Source organism: Pseudorca crassidens, chromosome 2 (assembly GCF_039906515.1).
Source record: "Pseudorca crassidens isolate mPseCra1 chromosome 2, mPseCra1.hap1, whole genome shotgun sequence".
Lineage (NCBI taxonomy): Eukaryota > Metazoa > Chordata > Mammalia > Artiodactyla > Delphinidae > Pseudorca > Pseudorca crassidens.
In genome coordinates, this window is record NC_090297.1 from 184,182,788 (window position 1) to 184,208,166 (window position 25,379).

The 25,379-nt window shown below is 58.2% G+C and overlaps 1 protein-coding gene and 1 long non-coding RNA gene across 4 annotated transcripts; one reads left to right on the forward strand and one right to left on the reverse strand.

Annotated features, from left to right (window-relative positions):
• Positions 1 to 1,038: 1,038 nt before the first annotated feature.
• Positions 1,039 to 16,007, reverse strand: TMEM9 (transmembrane protein 9). 3 transcript variants are annotated; one of them, XM_067729864.1, is made up of 7 exons: positions 15,857 to 16,007; positions 15,313 to 15,414; positions 14,192 to 14,283; positions 10,255 to 10,363; positions 8,938 to 9,003; positions 8,148 to 8,279; positions 1,039 to 3,133 (listed from the first exon to the last, which is right to left on the reverse strand). In XM_067729864.1, exons 2-7 carry the CDS (start codon positions 15,376 to 15,378, stop codon positions 2,987 to 2,989), a joined length of 612 nt encoding a protein of 203 aa, XP_067585965.1. In that variant the 5' UTR covers positions 15,379 to 15,414; positions 15,857 to 16,007; the 3' UTR covers positions 1,039 to 2,986. The 3 variants fall into 3 exon arrangements, with proteins under 3 accessions (XP_067585965.1, XP_067585962.1, XP_067585964.1); XM_067729861.1 differs by lacking the exon at positions 15,857 to 16,007 and adding an exon at positions 15,597 to 15,818; XM_067729863.1 differs by lacking the exons at positions 8,938 to 9,003; positions 15,857 to 16,007 and adding an exon at positions 15,597 to 15,809.
• LOC137220171 (uncharacterized) lies at positions 15,443 to 22,319 on the forward strand. Its single transcript, XR_010941513.1, has 4 exons — positions 15,443 to 15,499; positions 18,095 to 18,198; positions 18,350 to 18,655; positions 19,769 to 22,319. It is a non-coding gene; the product is annotated as an uncharacterized lncRNA (long non-coding RNA).
• Positions 22,320 to 25,379: the final 3,060 nt, after the last annotated feature.

Here is a 25,379-nt window from a genome sequence, read left to right on the forward strand (position 1 = left end):
AAACCTCCACGTTAAACTGTACATTGAGCTGAGCGGTCTGAGCAGGGAGGCCCGGGAAGCCGCATATCTGGGGAGCAGGATCCAGTGTCAGCGCAGCATAAGGGCTGGGAGGGCGCGAGCCGAGGACGCGCTCTGGGTCCAGCAGTTACACTCACCAGCACCTCCACCTGTGGAGGGCTCGGGGGAGGGACTGAGTGGGGACAGGGAAGGGACCCCCATAGCCAGAGCTGAGCGTGGAGCCCACAGATGGCCCTTTCAGGACAGGAGACTTGAGTGTGTTGATAGGCTGGACGGCACCGGGCAACAGGACGAGCTTGGAGGTGATGGCGGTCCCAGGGAGAAGGGACGGGTGGGTTGGCCTGGAACAGGAAGCAATCTCCAAGGTCAAAGCAGTCCAGATAAATAGGAAGGAAAATTGCAGGTGGGGTGAGGAAATTGTGAGATCACCCCTGACGGCCTTGCTTTTCCCCAAGCAGTGAGGCAAGATTTCCCACGTTAGGGAGAAGGAAGCTTGCCTAGGGTTAATGCCAAATGCAGGGGCGGGGGCAGCGGGAGGGCGCTGGGAACGGGACAGGCTGGGCTGGAGACCCGTGGTTGGGGATTCACCGGGTTAATGACGACGCAAGGAAGCCAGAGAATGAAGGAGCTGGTCCGGGTTAGGGGTGGAGGGGGGAGCCCAGGGGCGGGACGGCCCCTCGCTCCCCGTTCCCCGCACGTGTCGCTTGACCAATTCCAAGGCTCGGTCCCCAGGGCCAAACCCAACAAGTTCTTCCCAGGTGGGAACAGACCCTTGCAGAACAGTGTGGCTGTTTGATGGGAGACAAACAGGACTTCTGAACACAACACAAGAACTTATTTCTCAGGTGAGGCGGGGAACAGCTCCTTCTGGCCTCTGCTGCGCTGGCCGCAGGGACCCTGCTCCGAGGTCACCGAGGCACACCGGGAGTAGTTGTCCGAAACCAGCGTGTGTGCGAAGTCAAAGCACATCGAGAGGCTAGTTACTGGCTGAGTCCTTAAGACACTGAAGAATCATTCCTAACCTTTTACGTTAATTTATTTTCACATACTGGGCTTATTTACAGATAACAACAGCTACCTGCTACAGACCAGATCCTTAAGACTACCCGACGGGTCAGATCACCTGCAGGACTCAACCAACACGCAGAGAAACAACAGCACTCGAGGTCTCCCCTGGGCAGGGTGGTTTAGAGGAGTACCTGGCAATCTGAGACACCAAGTCCTGGACTGGTGATTGATAAGCCGACACACCCATCTACCCACTGTTGGAAAGCATCCCCATCGTGGAAGAACTCGCGGCCCACCGAGGCCTCTGAAGCAGCGGGTGGCCTGCCCGGCACCAAGCGTACGCCGGGCAAACGAGGGCGGAGGCGCAGCCGGCACCGTGTCCTCTGCGCGGCCACCTGCGGCCCACGTACCTCCCGCTAACCCGCCGCAAGCCTCACACTGGCCCAGCACCCGTCAACCTCGCCCCTCCACTGCGTCCCTCGCTCACTTCCAATGCCAACCCCAAGTCTCTGCTCCTCCGGAGCCCCGCCCGTGCCCTTCAGTACCTGTATATGGCTCTGAACTTGGGCACATCTTTGCAAACTGAAATGCCCACCCCACCAAGACCCTGGCTCAGGGCTCCACAAGGAGCCTTCTCGACACGTTGACTTGGACAAACCCTGCGGGAAGAAATTCCATCAGACGCAGCTGGGCCGCCAAGCCCGTTTCTGCCTGGGTCCCGGACGCACCCCTGCCACACTTCCGGGACGGACGGATGGATGTGACTCAGCCCTGGCGGCCCCTGGAAGCTTCTCCTGGCAGCACCCTTCCCCTGGCTGCCCCCACCCCTGAGTACCTGCTGGTTTTCATTTGGGGAAACATACGGGCTTTTCAGTGAGCGCCACGTACTGTATCTGTAAGATACTGCCACCAGACACTGTTCAGAGTCTCAGGGGGCTCTCCCACAAAGGTGAAACACAAACTCAGGGTAGTTCCTAAGGGCCAGTTCACCCACTGCCCCCTGCAGGGAATGGAGCCTGAAAGGAGCAGCGACCCCGCCCAGGCCCCCCGTGGGCTCCGTCCGCCACAGCCACCTGGACTGTGCGGGCCCTGCCTCTCTGCCTGGACCCCTCAAGGACAATGCTCCTGTCCCCTCTCTGGGTCCACTTGTGAAACACTCATAGTCCTTGAAGTCTCTTGAGATCCACAAAGTGAGACAAGACAATTTCAGGAGGCTTCCTTGATTTACAGGTAACAGAAGGATGACATTCCTCTCCATGCACTGGTACAATGAAATTCAGGGGCAAGTGTCAATCTGCGGATAGGAGCCCAGGTGCTCAGAGCCACCACTCGGCCTCGGGGTCCTGTGGTCCCACCAACGGCTCAGCAATTGCAGACCGGGGCGGGAGGTGGGGGGGGCCCTGCCTGGCTTCCGAAGTGGGAGCGGGGGCCAGGAGGCAGAGCGAGCAGGGTCCTTGGTTCTCCCTGCATTGATGGGAGAAGAGGAAGGGGGAGAGAAGCCGGAACAGCGTCCAGGTGTGCCCTGAGGACGACGGCCGCGCTGTGGCATCAGCCTTCCCAGAAGAGCCGTCCCGAGGGCTGGAGTGAGGCCGGGCCAGGGCCGAGGAGTCGGGCCGGGAGGAAGCCGGCCGTGCCTTCCTGTCCCACACTCAGCTCCTGATGACCGAGCTCCCAAGGTCTGGAGCCGGGAGGGTGGCGAGGAGGGAGCAAGGTGACAGGGTCGCTCCAGTCCCGAGGCCCCCAGCCCTCCCCCCCGAAGACCACCTGTGCAGGCAAACCGAGACCATGGGCCCAGTGCTCTTCCTAGATTATGCAGCTGAGCACATGTCAAAACAGAGAGAGAAGGAAAAACGCCCCGGGCTTTAAGGGGGAGACCCGGAGGGCAGCACTGAGTGGGGAGAGTGGCCAGCTCCGTGTGGCCTCCGGCCCTGCCCTGACCGTGGCCCGGCGGCACTGCTGCCTAGCTGAGCATCTTGTGCCGATCGAAGACTGTCTTCCGCTGTTCCTGCACCTGCAGCTTCCACCGCTGCTGCGCTCCCTCCACGCGCTCCAGGACTGTGTTCGCCCGGGGCCCGGAGAAGGTGGCAGCCGCCACAGAGCGCGCGTCCTGTTGCGGGAAGAAGAAGAGGCTTGGCACCGCGAGCCGGGCTGTCTCAAACGCCTGACATGGAAAACAGTGCCAGGAGAGCAACCCCAAAGCCCTCCCCGAGGGCCCATCCAGCACAGGGCGCCCGCGGCTGCAGGATGGGCGGGGGCTGGGAAGCGGGGGCTCTGGTCAGGCCCGGCCGCGCCCCAGACTCACTCCTGACCCTCGAGAGGAGCGCGGAGGGTCAGCAGAGAGGACGCGATGACCCTGTCGTTCGAGGAGAGGCACCACGTGCCCCCACGGCTGGTAGCGGACTGCAGAACCCCTCGGCCCTGCCGGCCACGGCCAGGACAGCGGGGAGACCCCCACGACCTGCTGGGCCGGGCCTGGGACCCCAGCTCACTCCCCAAAGGACAGTGTCTGCAGGGTGGAGCTGGGAGCTCGCCCTTCGTGCCCATTCCAGAGCCAGAGCCGCTCCGGCCGCCCTCCCCGCTCTGCCCCATCCCCCCGCACCCCCCCGCCCTCAGAACTGCCGCTGTCATCAAAGGCAGCATCTCCCCCTAATTACCACTTCTCTGCCTCTGAAGCTCCAGAGCCCATGCATTTCCTGCAGGACCTGAACCTGATCTCTGGGGGGAACTGGAGCCAAGGGCCAGGCCCACAGCCCGGGGGATTTCCTCCCCAGCTCTCCCTTGCCTCTCATCTCGTGCCACACACCTCTTAAGGGATTAGCACACCTCTCTAAGCCCAGGGCCGCCCAGCAACTGCAACTCTGCTTCCAATGCCCCGAGCTGGCACAGCTTCTGTCGCCATGCAGCTGCCAGGCTGGGGAGGTAGGGGCGGGGGATGGGGGCGGCGGGCGGTGAGGCTGGCAGGTCGTCACTGCCGCCCAGAGCTCTGCCCAGAGTGAGTGAGAGACGGACGCTGCCCCCAGGGAGCCCTCGGCCCGGGAGCCCTCGGCCCGGGACCCCGAGGGAGCCCGCTCTGCCAGGCTGGACGAGGACCACGGCAGCACCTCAGGGGCAGGTGCCGGCGCATCAGACTCGAAGCCAGGACCCTGGGCTCTACAGCTGCCCCCTTCTCCCGGCCTCGGCCACTTAGCGGCGGTGTGTCCCCGACAAGCCACTTGATTTCCCCAAGCTTCAACTTCGTAAACCCGGTCTTCTCAGGCTTTTCTAAACACACACACAGACACACACACGCGCACACACAACACTCAGCATGACGCCCCCTGACGCCCTCTACCCTGCTCCATCTCAGTTTTCAGTGCTGGTCATGACTCAGGACCTCGTGGGTGGCACCCCACACCCTGACACACGGTTTATGCCCAGGAGCGGGGTACGGCAAGGTTACATACAGTAACACGTGTAACGTCCTCAGCACACTGCTGTCAAGCTGGAGCCCGCGGGGTGCTCAGTTTCCTTCCTCCCCAGCAGTTCACGGTGGGAAGATGACTGTGGCATCACACCCGGCTCTGCACCTGGGCTCTGACCTGGAGCACGACCCTGGCTGATGCCCTGTCCTCTGAACCTGCTTCCCACCCACGGATGGAGCCTGCAGGAGCGTCTTCTCGGGGACGGTAGGCGCACAGCGTTCAGCGGTGCCTGGCAGATCACAGGCGCTCAATTCACAGCAACTGTCAGTGTGAGACCCACTCCCGGAGCCCCCAGGCAGGAGCGGGGAACCTGCCCTTGAAAGGTCACCGGTGTCGCTACTTTTCAGATCGTCCCTTCCCGGTTCAGGACCAGCCTCTGCGTGGCCGTCTAGGTGAGGGGGCACTGGAGACCCCCGTGGGAGGCTGTCGGCCCCCCAGGACCGAGCTATCCCGGCTCCGGGGCTACAGGGGCTTCTCTCCCCGCCGGCCTGCCCACACTCTCATCCTCCTGGGAGCCTGGGGGCAGGCCTGGCGGGGCGGAAAAGCGCCTCTCCTGTCCCATCGGGAGTGTCTGGAGGGAAAGCAGAGGGAGCCTAGAGCAGCGCGTGAAGGAACAGCTGGAATTCACCGCATTTCCACAGGACCACTTGTTTTTCCTTCATGTAAAGTCTTGGCAAACAGGTCCTAAGCCGGGAAAGCTGCGGCTGAGAGGCTCTGCGCTTCCACCGCTAATAGTCTGATTAACGGGTATTAGAGACGCCACGCCTGTCCTAGAAACGCTCAGAGCGGGGCCTGGTCCTCACCCGCTCTGCCACAGGAGAGATGCTACCACTTCCAACCCTCTTACCCCCTGAGCTGGGCCTCTGGGCAGCGAGGGCAGGAGGGGGAGCCCTGCCGACCAGGAGGGAGGCGCCTGCCACCGGGGCTGGACGGGCCTGAGGATGAGCGGCCCTGGGCGCCGGGCGCTCTCTGTGCTGCACCTGGATTATCCCCAGGCTCACGAGACCGGCTCATGGGCCACGGGACTCTCACCTGCAGCTCTGCCGCCCAAGGTCACACAGGATTGGGACCCGTGTCTCCCGAGCCCCACATTCAAGCCCTCTGGCCTGGCCTCCCTGCCCCCGGCCTCTGGCCCCGCCATCCCTCAGCCTTCCTGCCTGCAGCGAGGGCGGCCCTTCAGGTCAGGGCCCCACGGCATCACAGCAACCACGCTGAGACAGGAGCTCAGACTTGGAAAACTAACCAAAGGGTTAAACACCAGGACAGCGAGTGCAGAGCTGGGACTCCGGCCCAGGATCACAATCCCAATGCCACGCTGCTAACGGCTGGGCCACGAGGTCCTGATGGCCGTTCTAGAGACGTCCGCCAGCCCTGCCCTTCCTCGTCCCCCTTCCTGCTCTGGGCTCAGGGGGACGAGGGCCCTGTCCCTCTTGGGCTCCTCACCGCCCTGGGAAGGGAGGGTCCCCGGCTGCCATCACTCCTGCACACCCCTCTCTCCCCCACTCCCGCCCAGTGGGCTGTGGTCTCAGGGGACCCTGCAGAGCTGAGGCCCACAGACACCCACAGCCTTGTAGGAACCCTCCCTTCTCTCTCTTCAAAAGGGGCCAAACCTACACATCTAGCACAGCTCTGTTTGCCGTTTCTGCCCCAGCAAAAAGGCTGGCTTCCTCCTTTCAAAGGGCGTCTGAGCCGGGGGATTAGTCCTGATGCTGCTGGAATCAGGAAAGGCAGCGCCCCGCACCGGGGGCCCACCGGGCCGGCTGGCACCTTCAGAGGGAGCGGGGCTTTCATCTCCTCAGCGCGGTGGGCCAGGCCCCCTTCCTCTCTGTCCTCGAGCCCCAGGGCAGGAGCTCTCGGCTACAGGAATGGGGGGACGACCCAAAGGGCCCCCATGCTGGGATGCGATCGACCCCCCGACTCCTGGGGTGTGGAGGGGAGCCTTCTCAAGGCCACTGGGTTGCACAGGCCTAGAGCCTGACTTTCTTCCGCTTGGGGTGAAAGCTAAGTCCCCCGCCCCGGGGGGGCCCCACCCCTCTGAAGGGAAATGCTCTTCAGAGCATTTCCAGAGATTCAGCTCAGCCAGGCAGGGCCTCCTCCCCTTGCCGGCCCCAGGCCCGGGCGCCACCGCGGTCTCCGCTCCACTCAGCTCCAGGGGCCCCAGCACTTAAGCGGCCCCGCCCCACCACGAAGAGCCCCGCTGCCAGGAAGCCTTCCCACACTAACACCCAGGAAAAGTCAGCCCCAGCTTCCCCCGCCCCTCCCCTGACAGCCTTCTATCCCGCATGCCTGACCGGGGGCTCTGCCCCTGAGGGCGGGCCCGAGGTCTGTGCGTCTGTCTACACGGGCACCTGCAGGACCTGAGTACGTCAGGAGGAAGAGAAACAGGGACGGGGCGAGCCGGGGTGCCCAGGGCGGGGCCCATAAAAAGCCGCGCGGCTTGCCCTCCCTTCGGGCTCCGCAGCCAGGTGGCACGCATTCCGGGGAGGCCGCGGAGCCGTGTAATCATGGCCCATCTCTCAGCCGCTCCCCAGCCAGGGCTGCAATTACCGCACGCATCCCCTAATCACGGGGTACTCACCTGCGCCGCTCTGCCCCCAGCAGAGCCGCTGTTACCGCGCGTTAATAACCAGGTAGGCGTGCGAGATTTTCTCCTGGGCAGAGAGACCACCCAACTGCCGGCCCCCCCATGCCCGCCTCCCAGCCCCAGCGCCACTGGCCGGGCGCGTGTCAGCAGGAGGCTGGGGGCACCCACCCCCGAGGGGCCATGGGGTCCAGGGACGGGCCAGGCCCCCTCCCTCCCTGGCCGTGTGCACGCCTGCCCCATGCGGCCGGCCGGGCAGCTTCACGCTGAGGTCTGAGCCCCAGCCCCTCTTCTTGGCAGGAACCTGCCCTTCCCAGCTCCACCCGCTACGTGAGATGCTCTCAAGGGCGACAGCCGGCCGGCGCTGCAGCCTAAGCCTGGTGCTCTAGTGACCACTCACCCCTTCACCTCGCTCACCTGTGTCCCTGCAGGAAGAGTCCCTCTTACACGTGTTAACCTCCCGGCTGTGGTCCTTCCACCCCGGCTTTACGTAAACCAGGGTGAGGCCGAGCTCTCCGCACCTGCGCGCAGCTGGTCCCCAGGGCAGGAAGCGTCCTGAGCCCCACCTGCCCGCAGATGCCACCCTCTGGGGCACCCCTCCTCCCTCACTGCTGTCTCGGGCACACGTGGCGGCTGTGTAGGCCCGAGGGGGCGAGCTCGAGGGGCACAGGCCAGGAGCCCCTGACACCGTCACAGCTCTGCACGACACACACCACCTTTCACTCCCACAGAGCTGCCTGCGCCTCCTGTGTCCCACCCCGGGCTCCCCTGACTCTCCGGGTACACTCTCCAAGTCCACCGTCAGCCTGACACCAAGCTCTGAGCACCCACATGGGGCTGCCTGGCGGGCTCACTGGCCCTCTGCTAGGAATGCAGGGCGACAAGGAGGCTCCCCGACCCGTGCACTGAAGCTGCTGATGCCAATCAGGGAAAACTCAAGGCTGCCCCCGCTGAGGAGACACTGCGGTCCGGGTGACGCACAGGACACCACACGGGAGAGGAGCCACTGGAGCGCTGGGGGAGGGGAAGACCGCCCGCCGAGGCCCCAGGGACGCCGCGTTGGGCGGAGGGGCCGCTACCTCGTTCTCCTCCTCGTTGTGCAGCCGCTCAGTGTAGGCGTCCGGCTTTCGAATCAGAGGGTCCACCAGCATCAGGAAGGCCATGTAGAGCAGGAGGGCGCCCACCACCGACAGGTAGATGACGATGATGACCTGCGAGCGGAAGGGACCCAGCTTGCCCCGCGGGATGCCGCTCCCCTCCCTTGCAGTCTGTCTTCACCGGGCAGTGTGGCCCCGAGTGCTGCCTGCAGACAGGCCAGGAGACCGCGGGCGCGGAGAACGACCCACCCCACCTTTGCTGACTGTACCCTCGGTGGTCGGGACCCCACAAGAGCCACCAGTTCTCTGGCAGCACAAAGATGACAGATGAGGCGCCCCCAGGAGCGGAGAGCGGGGAGGGGAATCTGCCCGGCCAGACGGGGGCAGGGGGAGCGCCCGTCAGAGCGGGGAGAACCGAGCCCTGCTGAGGGCAGCACAGGGTGACGGGGTGGGAGCTTCAGTCCCAAGAGGGCGAGTCACCTTCAGGGGGCAGAGGGGACAGGCCGCGGCCACAGACACCCCCCCCCCACCGTCAGTCACAGCAGGAGGTGAGGCTGGGGCAGAATTACAGGCCTGGAGAGCCTCCCAAGCTGCAGTCATTTTTGTTTTACAGGAAAAACAGTCAAGGAAGCTAATGAGATGTTTCCCAGTGTGGGTACTCCGGGCACCTTAGGCAGGACTCCCCAGGACACTGCCCTCCACGGTCAGTAACACACCACAGTTACTGGGGCCACAGTCCATCTCCAAATGTCCCCCAGGGGCTGACACTCACCTGATGCAGAGCCCCCCAGGCCACGCCATCACCCTCAGTCCCAAGAATACCAAGTGGTGGATGTGCCTGGAACCCAGATTTGCCGTGACTGCAACTCCTAAGCCTTTTCTGCTCCCCAACTGCCATCTGTCGCTGGCGACCCTAGCCCCGTGTCTACGCTGTGACGGGAGCCGAGCTTAGTCCACAGCCAAGTCCAGCTGGACCACACGCCTCCCTGACTGGGGCATCTTCAGCCAGGGTGAAGGATCAGAACTCTTGCCTGTACCCCAGGAAGGGGGGGGGGCTGAAGCTGGAGGGGGTTCTCTCTGGTCTCTTAGCAAGGACTACAGGGAAACTGGGGGATTAAGATGTATCTGATGAGGTCCCCACGTCAGGAAGTCCCTTCCAATCTAAGGTCTTGGGGACCTGGTCCCCCAAGCGTGGGGCCAGTGGATAAGCTCAGAGGGGAAGGGGTGATGATAGGGAGGGTGGACAGGCAACCGTCTCCACGTCAGAGGGGACAGGATGGGCACCATGGGCCAGGCAGGGAGGGCAGCGGTGAGGACCACTTCCCCTTCAAAAGAACCTCGAAAGGGAAGCCCGAGGGCAGGCTCAGGGCTGCTGCCAAATTCCTGCGGGTTCTTTCCTGATGCTATTTCCAGACCCTTCACCAGACACGCAGAAATAAGCTTAAGAGCTGGACCAGGAGAGGCTTCTGTTGGAAATCCGCAAGCACGGCCAGGCTCGCCCTGGTTGGGGTGTGGTGGTGCTGGGGGCTCGTCTGCCTGGAGGGGACCAGGGATCAGGCCTCTCCATGTCCTCACTGTGTGTTGGTGGCCACTCCACCACCTCCCCTGAATTCACTGATGCCCATGAGAATGGGGTTCAGGGGAAGCAAGGGGGGCGTCTGATGGCCATCCTGCCAGGCCCGCAGCTCTGGAAGCTTAACTAGACTGCAGGCTCCGGAGGGCGGGCTACCTCCGCTCCATCATCCCTTACGGTGCCCGGGACACAGCAGGAGCCCCGGAAATGTCTACTGAACAAACGGAAGGCGAGAAGGGAGAGGAAGACGGGAAGCGTGGGGGAAGGGGTCTCAGCCCCCCCTCCCAGGTACCCCCGCGAGTGTGATGGCGTCAGAGGGGAGAGCGGCCCCAAGCGGGGTGGGAAGGAGGTCCCTGGGTTGCGACCAGGCCAGCCTCGAGCCAGCCCCCCAGCCCCGAGCAACGCTGCAGAAGCAAACAGGACAGGACGGAGGGCGGGGCGGGGCCACGCAGGCCCCCCAGGAAGAGGGGGTGGGGCGGGGCCGCGCAGGGGCGGGGCGGGGCGGCCGCCGGGCACCTTGATGGTGGTGGTGCTGCGCTCCTCGTACTTGCACTCGCACAGCAGGCAGTAGGCCTCCACGTCGTGGCCGGGCACCGGCATGGGCTCCACCACGTGCAGGCAGTTGCTGCAACAGACAGAGGGCTGTGGGGGCAGCCGGGGGCCTCCCCAGGGAGGGGAGGGTCTCTGAGGGGTCAGGCTGGCGGAACCCCTTTCCCAACCCACAGCCTCTTGAGGCCCTGGCCCTCCGCGACTCACCGGGTGAGTGTCCCAGCGGCACAGACTCCACCCCCACCCCACCCCAGTCCCTCGGGTCCAGGGTCTGTCCCCGTGGCAGGCAGCGCCTCCGCCAGGCCTCCTCTGACCCACGGATCCACCACAAGCCAGTGACTGCCGTCTTCAGCATCTCTGAACCCCACTTCCCTATCCCCTCCCACTGCTGTCTCTCAGCCGGGCCCTCCCACCAGGAGCCTGGTGCCCTGGGCCCGAACTCCTCTGGGAGCTGCACCTCTGGGAGCTGCAGGGGTGGCGCCGGATGACCCTCCAGGCCCTTCCAGCTCTGGCCCGGGCTGTCCCAGGGGCCCTGAGGCTCAGGCGGGGTTTCTGGCAGAGGCGCCAACAGCGTGGGCTGGCATGTCCTCCACAAGCCTCTGCTCCCCCTAAAAGTCCGTATGTGGAGGGTGTGATTTGACCTGAACCTCTGATGACCCCACTTCCAGCGCTGGGCACGTGGCTCCCTGCTGGAACTCAGGCCCTGCCCGGGGAGGGGCTGCCGGACAGGGCCAGGTCCACACCCAGCACTGGGGCATCACTCCTGGGGCGTCCCCTCTCCGGGGGCCTCCACCAGCCTCTGAGGGCCAGATTTCTCCCTGGGTCTGGAAGGTCACTCTGGTGCACCAGTGGGACGTGTGGGTTCCCCACAGGGATGTGTTCTCTCCCCAGAGAATCAGTGAAACCGTGACGTGTCCCTTTTTGGGGATCAGTGATAGCGCCGTAGGGGAGAGGGTTACCGGAGGGCAAGCTGGTTAAGTCTCCGCCTTCTGCAGGTGATGCGTGTAACTTCTCTGGGCCTCGGTGTCGTCATGGACATGTGAGGACATGTGTGTGTTTATCAGCGTCCTTCAAAATGTGCTCCCTGGGGCACCCCAGGGCCCTCTGTGCAGAGGGTGGGAGGGAGGGGCCCCAGTCGCTCTGCTCAGCGGGGGCCGTCCTGACTTCTACACAATGTGTTTCCAAAACAGATTTGTTTGAAGCCTGTATTTTTAAAAGTGTGAGAGACACTGTACCAGCCAGCTCTGGGACTGTCTCTCTAGTGCACTCCTCGGGAGCTCCACCATCAGGGAGAAGGTGTCGGGGTTTCTGCCCCTCACAGGCACGAGGACCCCCAGCATGAGACGGCAGAGCGCCTGCAACACGGGAACGTGGCCTGTGCCGCTCAGACACCCTGGCTTCACACCCCTCCACCAGGGGAGGGCCCAGGTGTCCTCCTCGCAGTGGAGGGACCATGCGGAAGCGGCCTGAGGACACACCTGGTCTCCTCTGGCCCTGGCCTGAGGTCTAGGATCACAGGGTCAGGCCCCACCCCTCCCCTGCAGGGCTCCAGGCAGCCTGCGATGCCTCCCCTCCCTGACAGGCCAGGGTCACTGGGTCCCAGAACCCTGGGGTGTATATCCCAGCCTCAGGTTCCACCCACCAGCCTTCGTGGAACTGTTCCTCAGGCAGCCCCCCAATGCTGCCTTCCCAGGGGAAGGAGATAAGCCACAGCCTGAGAGGTCCAGGTAGGACTCCATCCTCCGTGGCATCCACGCTTGGCTTGGGGCCTTACTCTGGCCCCAGTGCAGAGACAGTGCTGGTACAATGTGGGGGTGCCTGAGGGATGTAGCTGGTGTCGGGCTGAGACAATCTAGTCGTTTATTCCTGACGCTATTTGAACTGTAACCACAAGATACAAGGAGGTCACAGGGGCTTCCCCAGGGCTCCAGGTCCTGGGGCTTTGTAACTCCATCAGGACGGGCAAAGACAGAAGGAAGCTGGGGCTTCCCTCTTGGGCTGTGGCGTAAGTTGGCCTCTTCGTGGCCTCTAGGAAGGCATAACAATATACATTACTAATACTGTCAGCCGACATTCATACGGCCTCACCATGTGCTGGGAACTGTTCTAAGTGCTATACTCACTTGTACATGCATTGCACAAGTGTGCGTGAGCCCACACACACACACACACACACACACTCTTATTTAATACTCAAAATACTGCCGCCGCTTTACAGATGAAGAAGCTGAATACACTGGGGATTAAGTAACTTGTTTCACAATGAACAAGGAGCAAAGCTAGATTGAAAGGCAGGCAGGGTCGATCCAGAGTCCGCATCTAACCAGACGGGTTCTCAGAAAAATCACACACTCGGAGCTGGACAGGTTCAAAACCCCCAAATGCTGCTCTGGACCAACTGCTTCACAATCACTTATTTAACAATCACTTATTTAAGAAAAAGCTTCTGCCATGCCCCAACCCCCATATTCACTGAATCAAAATCTTGGGCGGGGGGGTGGGGGGTGGTATCTAACATACAGCATGGTGACTATCGTTAACAATACATGTTAACAATTATGTACACTTGAAGCTGCTAAGAGAGTAGATCTTAAATGTTCTACCACACCCACACCTGCATGGTTACCCTGTGAGGCGATGGAGGTGTTGTCTAACCTTGTTCCACAATAGATACATGTATCAAATCACGTAACCTTATACAACGCCACATGTCTGATTCATCGCAATAAAGCTGGGAAAAACAACAACAAAAAAGAACCCAAAAATCATGGCGGACGGGGTGCTGGGACTCTGTATTTTCTCAAAGCCCACCTGGTGATCCTGACACCTGACCAAGTAGAGGCAACGCTGACCTGGGCTCCCCCGTGTGGCGTAACCGCTCCACGGGGATCAGATGCAGGTATCACCGCACCTGCGCTCAGAGCCCTCCGGGATGAGGCGCCCCTGCTCCTCAAAGGGCCTGCACAGGAAATGCCCCCTCAACTCACTTCAATCTGGTTCCCTGGAGCTCTCCTCGCTGGCCCCAGTCCTACACCCAAACCACACGGTGCGCCTCAGAGCACGCCAGCCCCTCTCCTGCCCTCTCAGCTGCGTGTGTCCCCAAGTCCTCTCCTTCTCAGACTATTATTCCTTAAACCGTTCTTTCCAGGAGAGCATGTTGAAACGTGCCTTCAACAAGCTGATGTCCTTTCTCTGAATGATTTTTTGATTACTTCTCTCTTTCTTGAAGTGAGGCATCCAGAATTCAAGACTCCAGGAGTATAATGTAAATTCTCTTTGGGCCTCAATCTCTGCAGCTATAAAATGGGGACACAACCCATCCCACTGCCTTACAAGGTGGTTAGACACTGGCATCAAATGACGCATGTAACAGAGCTTCGCCAAGCGCACGCAAGTAGGCGAAAGATCCCCCGGTATGTGGCTCTAATGTCTACCTCTCCCGCCTTCTCTGTTACCATTTTGCAGATATGAACAAACACCCACATCAAAGCAAATCAAAGAGCTTCCCTGGTGGCGCAGTGGTTGAGAGTCTGCCTGCCGATGCAGGGGACACGGGTTCGTGCCCCGGTGTGGGAAGATCCCACATGCCGCGGAGCGGCTGGGCCCGTGAGCCATGGCCGCTGAGCCTGCGCGTCCGGAGCCTGTGCTCCGCAACGGGAGAGGCCACAACAGTGAGTCCCGCGTACCAAAAAAAAAGCAAATCAAAATCCACTCCTCTGACCAGGAACCCCTCAGCTGGAATTAAAGACACGCGGACCCTATTTCTAATCGGTTGTGTGACCAGGGACAAAACATTCCTTTGTAAGGTTCTCCATAGAAATGGGAGAGCAAGCTTATCCTCCAGGGGTCCGTGAACCCCACTCAACACCCACAACCTCAAGGACCAGCCTGGGCAATGCCTTACCAGTCCTTCTGTGACACATTCTGGTTGTAAATGTGTCCACTGATGTTTCTATATGGTGGACAGATGCATTTGCACCGGATATCTTCAGAACTCTGCGAGAGAAAGCACATATCAGGTGGGCAGGGCCCCTGGGTTCAAGTTCTAGCAAGACTCTGCACTTTCAGTTCCCTGTTCCACAAGGTGACCATATGAACGCTCCTGACCTGCCCCCATGCCCAAGTTCAGCAGGAACGACTTCTGCAGGAAGGATGCTACATCACAGGGTCCTCGAGAAACTGTCTGGGAGCGCGAATGATACTCACAGGCTACCCAGGGCTGCCACACCCAGGGCTGCCGCTCCCAGGTAGGGGGCTTGGGGGAGGAGCAAGCAAGGTGGCAGTCCTCTGCTCTGGGCCTCACACCTGTGTGTGTACCCGGGTCCAGAAGTCTTGGCGGCTGGCCTCTTCCCCCAACCCCACCTCCAACTTCCTAGGTTAGGATCAGGGAAGGAGAAGGCTGGGGTGAACCAGAAAAAGTGGACGCTTCCATGGAAACACTCAAGCAACCCCTCTGGAAATTCTCCCTCCCTGGAATGGGTCAGAGACAACAACACAAAATTTGCATTCGAATTAGCATTCCCAGGAGGAAGTGGAAACAAACCGAGACTCAGTCCGATTCAAAGCCTCAGTGACCTTCATAATCTCGAATTCCAGAGACCTACCCAAACCCAGCTCCGGGCCATTACCCCTAAGGAATGGAAGTTACCTCGAGTCCCAGCTCGGGGGTGGGTCCCCTCCACCCAGAAACCTGCAATCTGTGCAGACTTCACACTCCTCACATTACGCCCACTCCTTGGGCTACTGGAAGCTCCGACTAGGGCAGTAGGCACCCAAGAGCAAAGCAAGAAGGTACTGAGAACTTAGACAACTTCCCCAAACACAGAACCCTGACCGGAATTCCACCTCCGGCGTGCCAGATCGAGACGCGTGCCCCGCAGACGCCCCCTCTCCTGGAGGCCTGCAGCCTAGGGCCGAGAGAACATGCACCGGCACGGCCCGAAGGGGAGTGAGAGGCCGGGCTGGAGCAGTAGCCCCCCCGGGATGCCGGGGCGCAGGCAGGGTGGTCGCGCATGGGAGCTGCACCTTGTTGGCTTGGGCTGGGAGCACCAGCAGACTTGCGACCACGGCCACCAAACACAGGAGCTTCATGCTTCTCAGACTTCCGGGGCCGGCAAGACCGCCCACCTGGAAGAGAAATACTGAGGCGGAGAAGGGGCGGGCGGCCACGCAGCACCCTCGGCCCCGGAGCGAACCGCCCTGCTCGGGCATGGTAAGCGGGTGGGAGCTGGGCCCGGGGTCCTGGGCCTTCCAAGCCTGGTCCGCGAAGGCGCGTCCCTCTCCCCCAGGCCTCGACTTCCACAGCCCACCTGGCGCGCCGGGCCGCGGGGCCTCCTGGGCGGGGCCACGGGCCTCGGGTCCGTCGGACAAGGCCGGCCAGCGACCCCCATCTCGCGTTCCTCCGCCCTCCCTCATCACCGCCCGCAGCTCCTCCCTTTCCGGCCGAGGGAGAATCTGGGGTGCGAAGTCTGGGAGCCCCAACCCCACAGCCAGGCCGCGGGCCCCGTACCCCAAGGCCCTCGCGACCCCCGCGACCCCCGCAGCCCTCCCCCAACGCACGCCTGCTAACCTGCGAACCCCGCCTTGGCAGCACAGGACCTGGCCGGACCCGCCCCTCCAGCTTCTATTGGCTGCTGGGGATGTCGCCAAGGCAACAAGGCCCGCCTCCGCATGGGCGCCGAGGCTCCGCGCAAGGGAGAGGGAGGCATTTCTCAACCCTACCATACAGGAAAAGGGAGCGTCTGCAAGCGAACGAGAAGCTGGGAAGATGTGGCCTCCTTACGGCCGCAGAATTCCACCGCCGAGCTCCCTCCTCCCTGTATTCAAAATCCAGGGTTTCGGAGCGGGCCTAAACTGTTCAGTCTTGCCGTTTTATAGAGAAAGCACTTGATAAACAATAAGCTAGTAACAACAATAACGCTAAAAGCAGATCCACAATTTGGAGATGTTATCTGAGTCGCATCTTTGCTGCAGAGGGCGGCCCCACCTCTCCTCCCCCTCCCCGGCAGGAGGAGGAACCGGGGCGGCGAGGGGCGGGCTGGGCCCGTGAAGGGTGCGCCCCGCAGCTCCCAGCCTGGTCCCCTGGTGCTGGTTCTGGACCCGGCAGATGGGGGCGGGATGTGCGGGGGGCGGGGGAGGTCCGGGCCGCTGAGGGGCAGGGGTGAGCTCGGTCCAGCTGCAAAGGAAAGAGAGAGGAGTCGTCCGAGTCTAGGGCACCGACCCTGGTGAAGACACCTGGGCTTTGGTCCCGCTCTGCCACTAAGCAGTGGTGTTACCTGGAAGACATCTCCCCTCTCCCGCCTCTGCTTCCTTGTGTGAAGGGAGTTGGTTGGATGCAAAGACCCTTCAGTCGGTATTTTGGGATTCCGTTGTGGGGGGGGGGGTACCGTGGATTGTGGTGGGCACTTCCTGTGGGGATCGTTGGGTCCCTCCTACTGATATGTGTCCCTCCCTGTACCCCCTCCGCCTGCAGAGTCCCTGCTTGCTGAATTGGGTAGATTTAAAATCCGCCAGCTGGAGGACCCACAGGAGGTACCACAGTGGCACACAGAGCTTGTGGGCTTTGGCCCTAGGCCAACCAGGGCACCAATCCTGGTTCCTCTCGTACTAGTTGTGAGAATTGGGGTGGTTGGCTTATCCTTTAGAGAGCCTCGGTTTCCACATCCATAAAATGGGGATAATATGACCTACTTTCAGGATATAACGAATCTATATGTGCAAAGCACCTGGAACAGTGGGGGCTCTGTCAATGGAGACCGTAGCTCATTCTGGAGGTCAGAGTGGCTGCTTTGGGGAACAGGCTGGGACAGAGAGAGGATGCCTGTCCCGTGGGGGCAGAAGGGACAGTTCAGGCACTGGAAAGGCACCCTCCCTCCCCCCCATACACCTCCTATGTGGCAGTGGAGACCTTCTTGGGGACAAAAGCAGAGGGCCGAGTCGGTCACCTTCAGCTCATGGTCCTCTGACACCTGACACTAAAGGTACCCAGTGCTGGTCTCACCATCTTTTTTTTTTTTTTTTTTTTGCGGTACGCGGGCCTCTCACTGTTGTGGCCTCTCCCGTTGCGGAGCACAGGCTCCGGACGCGCAGGCTCAGCGGCCATGGCTCACGGGCCCAGCCGCTCCGCGGCATGTGGGATCCTCCCAGACCGGGGCACGGACCCGTGTCCCCTGCATTGGCAGGCGGACTCTCAACCACTACGCCACCAGGGAAGCCCTGGTCTCACCACCTTCACCACAAAATGGAAGCGAGGCCTCCCAGCTTCCTCCGTGCGCCATCATCCTGCACTTCTCAGGAATGCAAGGATGTGTGCATCAAATGATCTTTGACTCTGTTCTCTCCTGGCTCCACCTCGAGTCTATGCCAGTGACCCTAAGGGACAGCCATCATTGCCCTGCTGGCATACTGCACTCTGTCCTCCTGCTTCCATCCTGTCTTCCATCCAATCCTGTTTTCAGCACCTCGCTCACTGCTCTGTAATCCCTGCGAGCACCCTATCGCATCAACTCGAGACCCCTCCACCTGGTGTCCGAGCCCTGGCCCTCCCATCTCAGCTCTGGTTACCCGCACCAGCTGTCTCCCACACTTGGCTTTGCTCATATGAGTCCTCTTGGCAGGATGTCATCACCCCCTCAGCCTGCATCTCTTTCAGACCTCTGCCCCAAGCGCTTCTCTTCCAGAACCTTTTCCCAGGTAGCCCTACCTGACCCAGTGCGCCTCGTTCCCACACGTCCTCCGTGGGCCCTGCGTTTAAGAGCTAGGCCATTGAGAGGAGGCTGAACCTCTTTCTTCAATCCAATTCCACAAGCGTGTGCCGAATACTGTCCAGACGTCCCAGGGGACACAACAGACAAGCCACATGTGAACCCTGCTTTCAAGATGTGTCTTGTAGAGAAGGCATGGAACCAGAAGGTAATTTAATATAGTTAAATTCTGTAGAAGAGTTTCTGCACTAAAGTGTTTTTGGAACACTACGCGTCCAGCTCTGTGCTAGTTGCTAGGATATATCAGTGGACAAGAGAGACCCTGCCCCTGCTGTCATGGTACTTGACATTTATTGCAGGAAAATGACAAATCAACAAGCCGTTACAATCCAGGGTGCTGGAAGCTGTGGAGAGGAAGATCTACAGAGGCCCATGGGCCAAGTCAGCCCGGAAGGTGGAGAGGATGCTTTGAAGGTCACGGGGGCTACCAGAGCTGGGCCAGTGCGGGGCAGAATAATGCCCGCCCCAGATGTTCATATCCTAATTCTGGATCCTGTGAATATGTCACCTTACGTGGCAAAAAGGACTTTGCAGGTGTGATTAGGTGAAAGCCCTTGGGATGGCGAGAGGACCCTGGATTATCAAGGTGCGCCCAGTCTAATCAGGTGAGTCTTTAAGAGAGGAGAAGCTTTTCTGGTTGTGGTCAGAGAAAGATGTGAGGTGTGAGGACAACAGCGGGGTCAAAGACACTGAAGGTGGAGGAAGGGGCCACGAGCCAAGGAATGTGGTGTCCTCTAGAAGCTGGAAAAGGCCGGGAAGCAGACTCTCCTCTGGAGGCCCTGCTGACACCCTGACTTGAGTTCGGTGACACCTGGGTAGGACTTCCGACCTACAGAAATGGGACGTCATAAGCGTGTTTTCCGGGTTTTTTTGGCCGTGCCGCATGGCATGCAGGATCTTAGTTCCCCGACGAGGGATCGAACCCATGCCTCCTGCAGGGGAAGTGCAGAGTCTTAACCACTGGACCACCAGGGAAGTCCCAAGTACGTGCTGTTTTAAGCCACTAAATTCACGGTAATTAACAAATTTAGAAAGTTAATCCAACCAGGAAGGGTGGGCCAGGTTTGGCCCAGAACACAGGAGCAGGGTGGTGAGGGGATGGTGTCCCCAGTGGAGCGGGGGTAGCGGAGCAGAGATGGGCTGGGAGGAGGCCCGTAGCGGAGGGGCATGGGGTTCCATTTGGCTCAAGCCCAGGGCATGTGATGGGAAGGGAGGGCAGAGAGACGAGCTGGGGCCAGACCTTCATGCCAGCAGGGCCTGGGGGAGCTGGGGAGTGAGCGGGGCTGCGGCTCGGGTTCTGGGACTGGATTGAGGCCAGGCAACCTCAGGTGCAGGCTCTGTCTAGCAGAGGAGGCCAGTCCTGCTGCTTCCTTGCGGGACTGTCACTCTTCATCCTGCCCGCGTTTGGAGCCCTAGGGCTCGGGGCAGAACGCAGGCCCTGGTTTCCCTCTCCTGCACCTGCTTTTACCCGAACAGCTCTGGGTCAGTTTGGCCTTAAAGGCATCTGAGCCAGAGCTGAGGGTCTAGTTTCCTCCCCACTCTCTGTACCCGTTCTGGGCACTCCTGGACTGGGAGTCATCGTCCCCAGACTGTGCCCACCCTCCTGGCATCCATGGCACGGCCCTTGTCTCCCTCTAGAACCCCGCAAGGCCTGTCTGTCCCGTGTCTCGTGGCCTCAGGCTCCTATGAGATGACTAAGTTCCTGATTGTTCCATTAGCAGCCACGACTCGGCCTTCCCAGGGGACAGCCGCCCCAAGGGGTCATCCGACCGGAACAGAAAACAAAGCCCAGGCACTGTGTGGAGCCCTGACACACCCCTCGCAGATGGCAGGTCAGGGTCCCTGGAGGCCCTGCGACAGCGTGAGATTCCCTGAAGAGGTCTCCTCTCTGCCCACGGCCGGACTCCCCAGCATCAGGGTGAGAGGGGCAGAGGGGGCCCTGCTGACAAACACACGCCCCCAGCTGGGCGCTGGCCTGGACCCGGCCCTCCAAGCTCACCTCCTCACAGATGGGCGGCTCTCCCAACACTAACTAAGGCAATGCCTGCTCAAAGAATAACTCTATTTATTGACAATTGAGCAAAACTTTGAATCAAAGTGTTATTCTATCTAAAGTTTAATACGGGACATCGATTCTGTCCAGTCCAATATATATACATACACACATGTACGTGTGTAATAACACACACACGCTCACACATACGTAAATGTAAACTGTGGACCCACTTGCTGCCGGACGTTCTACCCGCGATTACTCTCCAGGCTCGTCATGTGCATGACCTTGCCCTGCATCCGCCTCCCTCTGTTGCCCTGTCTGGGCTCAGCCCGCACCCCTGCGATGCTTTCTGGGCTCAAGCAGGAGGTGCTGTGGAGCATAGGATAACAGTTCTCTCTTGGGTTTCCATTTTCTCTCCACGTCAAATATCTTGGGTCTGGCTCGGTGGTGTTCCACGCTCAGTGGTGTGTTAGGCAGCGTGGGGTTATAGTAAGACTCGGGACCAGAAATCATAAGATCTGGGTTCAGTTTGAATGATGCTCTCCTGTCCAAGCCCCAGCCCCTTGGGGCTTCATTTTCCCCTGAAGGGATTTATTTAGAATAGCAGTTTTAAAACTTTGGGGTCTCATGTCCTATGAAATAATAAGAAAAAAATTTATATATATATAGGTCTCTGCCCCAGTTCCTGACACAGGTCTCCTAAAATCTTTAATTTCCCGAATGATCGGATGGTCTGACATCGAGCTCCCAAACCCGTGGAATTTCCAGGGTGATGGGAGCATCTTTTGTTCTAACGAGCCAACTCCTGGTGGCCTCCTGGGTGCGGGCTGCTCCCTAAGAACACCAAGCCATGATTAGAAGCTTGGAACTTTCAGCCCCACCGCCTGTTCTCCGGAGAGTTAATAATCGATCGTGCCTACGTGAGGAAGCCTCCGTAAAAACCCCTGAAGCACGGGGTCCAGAGAGCTCCTGAGTTCCTGACATGTGGAGGTGCTGTGAGCATGACGCGCCTGGAGGGGCTTGGAGTCCCCGGCGCCTCCCCCGGGGACTGTCCTACTGTCTCTTCCACGGCTGTTCCCGAGTTGTATCCCTGCATAATGAGCTGCTGATCTAGTAAGGAAAGCAGTTCCCTGAGCTCTGTGATCAATACTAGCAAATCATTGAGCCCAAGGACAGGATGCAGGAACCCTGATCTACACCCATCAGTCAGAAGCACAGGTGACAAGCAGGACTTGTCACTGGACCTGAAGTGGGGGGAGAGGGGTCAGCCTTATGGGAATAAGTCCTGAACCCATGAGTCTGCGCTAATTGCAGTTAGTGTCAGACAGTCAGCAGGCATCGAAGAATTGCTTGGTTTGTGGAAACCCTGACATCTGGTGTCAGAAGTGTTGCTGCACACTTCTGAGTACAGTAAGGGAAACAAGAGTGTTTTCCTGGGCTTCCCTGGTGGCGCAGTGGTTGAGAGTCCGCCTGCCAGTGCAGGGGACACGGGCTCGAGCCCTGGTTTGGGAAGATCCCACATGCCGTGGAGCAACTGGGCCCGTGAGCCACAATTACTGAGCCTGCGCGTCTGGAGCCTGTGCTCCCCAAGAACAGAGGCCGCGACAGTGAGAGGCCCGCGCACCACGATGAAGAGTGGCCCCCGCTTGCCGCAACTAGAGAAAGCCCTCGCGCAGAAACGAAGACCCAACACAGCCATAAATAAATAAAAATAAATAAATATTCTGTCTTCCTTCAAGCCTCTATTACATTAGAACCATTTTTTTAAAAAAAGAAAACATTGAATGAGAAGAGTGGCATCGTTTTACATTTTTTGGTAAATCTCCTTAACGTCTAGTTTAATAAGAGACAGCTGGGTTCTCACATCTGCTTCTCCACTCAGCCCCTTGTGATATCACATGTCACCTACCCTCTGGGAAACGCCACTGTATGCTTGCAGTGGAATGAGAGTGAAAAAGCCAAATCACATCTTAGAATTGCTAGGAAAATAGTTTCATCTCTTGATCTCCCCGAAAGAGCCGTACAAATCCACTGGGTCCTCAGGCCACACTTTGAGCACTGCTGGTTTACAAAACCCTGTCTCCTAACATTCTGTGGACTTGCTGACAATACTCTATGATAGTGTTTTTCAAAATACGCTTCTGGGAATAATTCATGGGATGCTACTGTGTTGGGGAGAAATGTGGTTTCTGTGAATAAATTAGTTTGGGAAGCCTTAGCTTAAAGCAAATTACATTGATGTATTTTACTGTGGGACTTTTTAGATGCTTCAGTGTGGTAATACACATTGTGAATCCCTGAAAACAATACAATTGCGTGTAATATTTCTCCATCATTTTGACAATAAACTCTTTTTTTGAGAAGCATCTTGAAAGACTCACGTACTGAGGGATATACTTTGGGAAATGCTGCTCCAGTAACTCCCGAATACTTTTCCTGAGTATTAGCAGGTCGGATCCTACCATTTGGAATCCATTTTTCTGTAAATTAAATTCTACATGCACACTTTTTGGTTCTTTAAATGTAGAGACTTTTTGGTAGTCATTTCTAGGACTCAGAGAACCTCGGATTCCTAAAATTTGGGCCTCTAGATATGTTGCATTTTCCTGCAAATTAAATAGAAAGAATATTAGCAGTAATGTTTATATATATTTGATGAATGACAGTTTCATATGGTTCAACCTAAAACAAGAGGACTGTATTAGCTCACATAGCTGGGACGTTTACATGTAGATCAGGATTCAGGCATGGTTGGGTCCAGTAGATCAACTGGTATCCTCAGGGCTCTGTCCCTATGTCTATCTCTGGTCATGCTTTCCTCTGTGACCTGGATCATGTCACACAGTTGGAAAGATGTTGCTAATAACCTCAGGCCTACAGCATCATGGTTTGTGGACACCAAAGAAAAAGTGATCTATCAGAGCACAGATGTGGCAAATCTCAGGGAAGACCCTAACTGGCTTTGCTTGAGTCACAAGTCGATCCATCAGCCAATCACTGTGGCCAGCATGGTGAATAACTCTGATTGGCCAGCCTGGTTTGTGTGCCAACCTCCCTGGGGAGGGTGAGACCCTGTGATTAACTCCTATCAGGACCAATAGGACACAGAGCAGGCAAAATGACAGATGTCTGCTCTCCTATCTAAATGAGGGTTGGATGGATGGATGGTAGATGATAGACAGATGATAGGTGGGTAGGTAGATCTAAGATAGAAAAAGAAATCACATTCGTACAAATGTTTCTGTTCATTGCTTGTTTTTCATAGGGGTGGGTAAGGCAAGAACAGTGAACAATGGATTGTACTTGAAAAGTAAATTTTCTTGTTTAGAAATTTTTCTTTAATGAGCGTGGGTCACGTTTTATCACTTTTTTGAGAGAAAATATATATATGTTCATTACTACCAGGGTGATATTCAAGAAAGTCCTAGTTGAGCTGAGGTCTCCCAGCAATTCTCAGAATACTCAGCAGGCCTCTTTCATAAAGTTAAATTTGTACCTTAGAGATGGAGGAAGGGGTAGGCCTGCTGCCTGGGGCCAAGTGTGTAATGCTCAGGGCGGACACAGAAGGAGAGCAAGCCTTCAGACAACGTTTTATGTCTGTAATTTCTGCCAAAGGGAATTCTTTTCACTTCGTGTTGGGGGGGGGCGGGGGGGGGCTCGATCAGCTAGGACGGCAGCCCAGGGTGGGTTCAGTGGTCGTAGCGGGTTGCTCTCGGCCAGTCTCCCCCAAATCACATGTCTGAGCTTCACGAGTTTCCCTGTGTCCACCTAATACTCGGCATTTTTCCTGACTGGATTCAAGTCAGCTAACTTTACGTTTCTGAGCTTCGCCTTGGGGTGTTCGTTGCCGTGACCCCTAACGGAGCTGCTGTAAAGGAAGTCCTGTGAAATAGTCCGACAGAGGTCTGCTCCCGAGGCGTGATTGATTTCTTACTTACGACCAGCATACCAGGGGCTTACTTGGCTGTTTAGACATCTGGAGGATAATAACATGACTTGTAAAAGTACAATTTGTGTTGTCAGAAGAATGATAACTTTTAGGTTATTGTCTGCATAATGACTCGGACTTACTGTCTGAGTAAGGACCCTCTTTCCACCAGCAGCCAAAAGGGAGAGAAGAAACCCAGTCCTGCCACACACTGTTTTTTATTTAACTTTTTTTTATGGAGGTATAACAAATCTATACTAAAGTGTATAAACCCCAAGTGTCTAGCTCGACGCATTTTTACGTTTGTAAAACTCAGGTCTCTGTACGACCTTGAGCAGGGCGTGTGTCCCGTCTGAATTTCACTTTCCCCAATCATAAGGCAAGAGCACCAAACTAGATTGTTATTTCACCAAGTGTGGCGCGTGTGTGTGAAGTGAGATGATTCTGCGTGCATGTGGATGGGAGAACGTTTTTTACTTGGATAGATATGTAGTTTTTTATTTTTTAAACTTTTGCATGAGTTGTAATTCACATACAATAAAGTGTACACACCTTCTTTTTTTTTTAATGGTTTATTTATTTAGGCTGTGCTGTGTGGCATGCAGGATCTTAGTTCCCCCACCAGGGATCAAACCCTCGCCCCCCCGCAGTGGAAGCGTGGAGTCTTAACCACTGGACTGCCGGGGAAGTCCCTAAAGTGTACAAATCTTAGTTGATGCAGGTGTATACTTGTGTAACTACAGGTATAAGCCATCTCCAGGTCTCTAGAAAGCTCCGTCCCCGTCCCGGTCAGCAGGCATCCCCTCCCTCCCAAGGAACCCAGTGTTCTGAGTTCTGTCAACACCACCTGTTCCTGCCCGCCTTTGAACACCCTGTAATGAAACCATAGCGCATCTACTCTTCATCTGCGTCTGGCTGTTTGCGCCCATCGTCTGTTTGGGAGAATTACCTGTGTTGTTGCACAGAGCAGTAGTTCACGCATCTGCATTGCCAAATAGCGTTCCGTCGTATGACTATACCGCAGTTGTCCATTCTGCTGCAGGTGGACATCGGGGTTGTTTCCAGTTTGAGGCTGCTGGGACCAGAGCTACGGTGACTGCGGTGTCTTTGGAGGACCTGTGCTCTCATCTGTCCTGGGCACACCCCTGGGAGGGGAATTGCTGGGCCGCGGAGTCCTCACACATTTATCTTCCGTAACGACTACCAGATTGCCAAACCAGATGTGCCGATTTCCGCTCCATCAGGACATGAGACTTCCAGGTGACCCGCACCCCTGCCCCCTGCTGTCACATAACCTTGCATGAAAATATGGACGTGCATCTGCCAGGGGAGGAAGAGAGACGATCAAAACCTTTTTCAGATTCTTGTAGGGACTTTCTGACTAACAGGGCGCTTTTCAGTGTCC

What these genes read in the sequence shown, in the direction of transcription:
- TMEM9 (XM_067729861.1), bottom strand. Translation starts at nt 15,677, where the DNA reads ATGGGGGTCGCTGGCCGGCCTTGTCCGACGGACCCGAGGCCCGTGGCC. An exon ending in TCCCAGCCCAAGCCAACAAG is followed by an intron (nt 14,284 to 15,312) that starts GTGCAGCTCCCA and finishes TTTCTCTCGCAG; the next exon opens with AGTTCTGAAGATATCCGGTG. An exon ending in GCAGCACCACCACCATCAAG is followed by an intron (nt 9,004 to 10,254) that starts GTGCCCGGCGGC and finishes TCTGGGTTCCAG; the next exon opens with GCACATCCACCACTTGGTAT.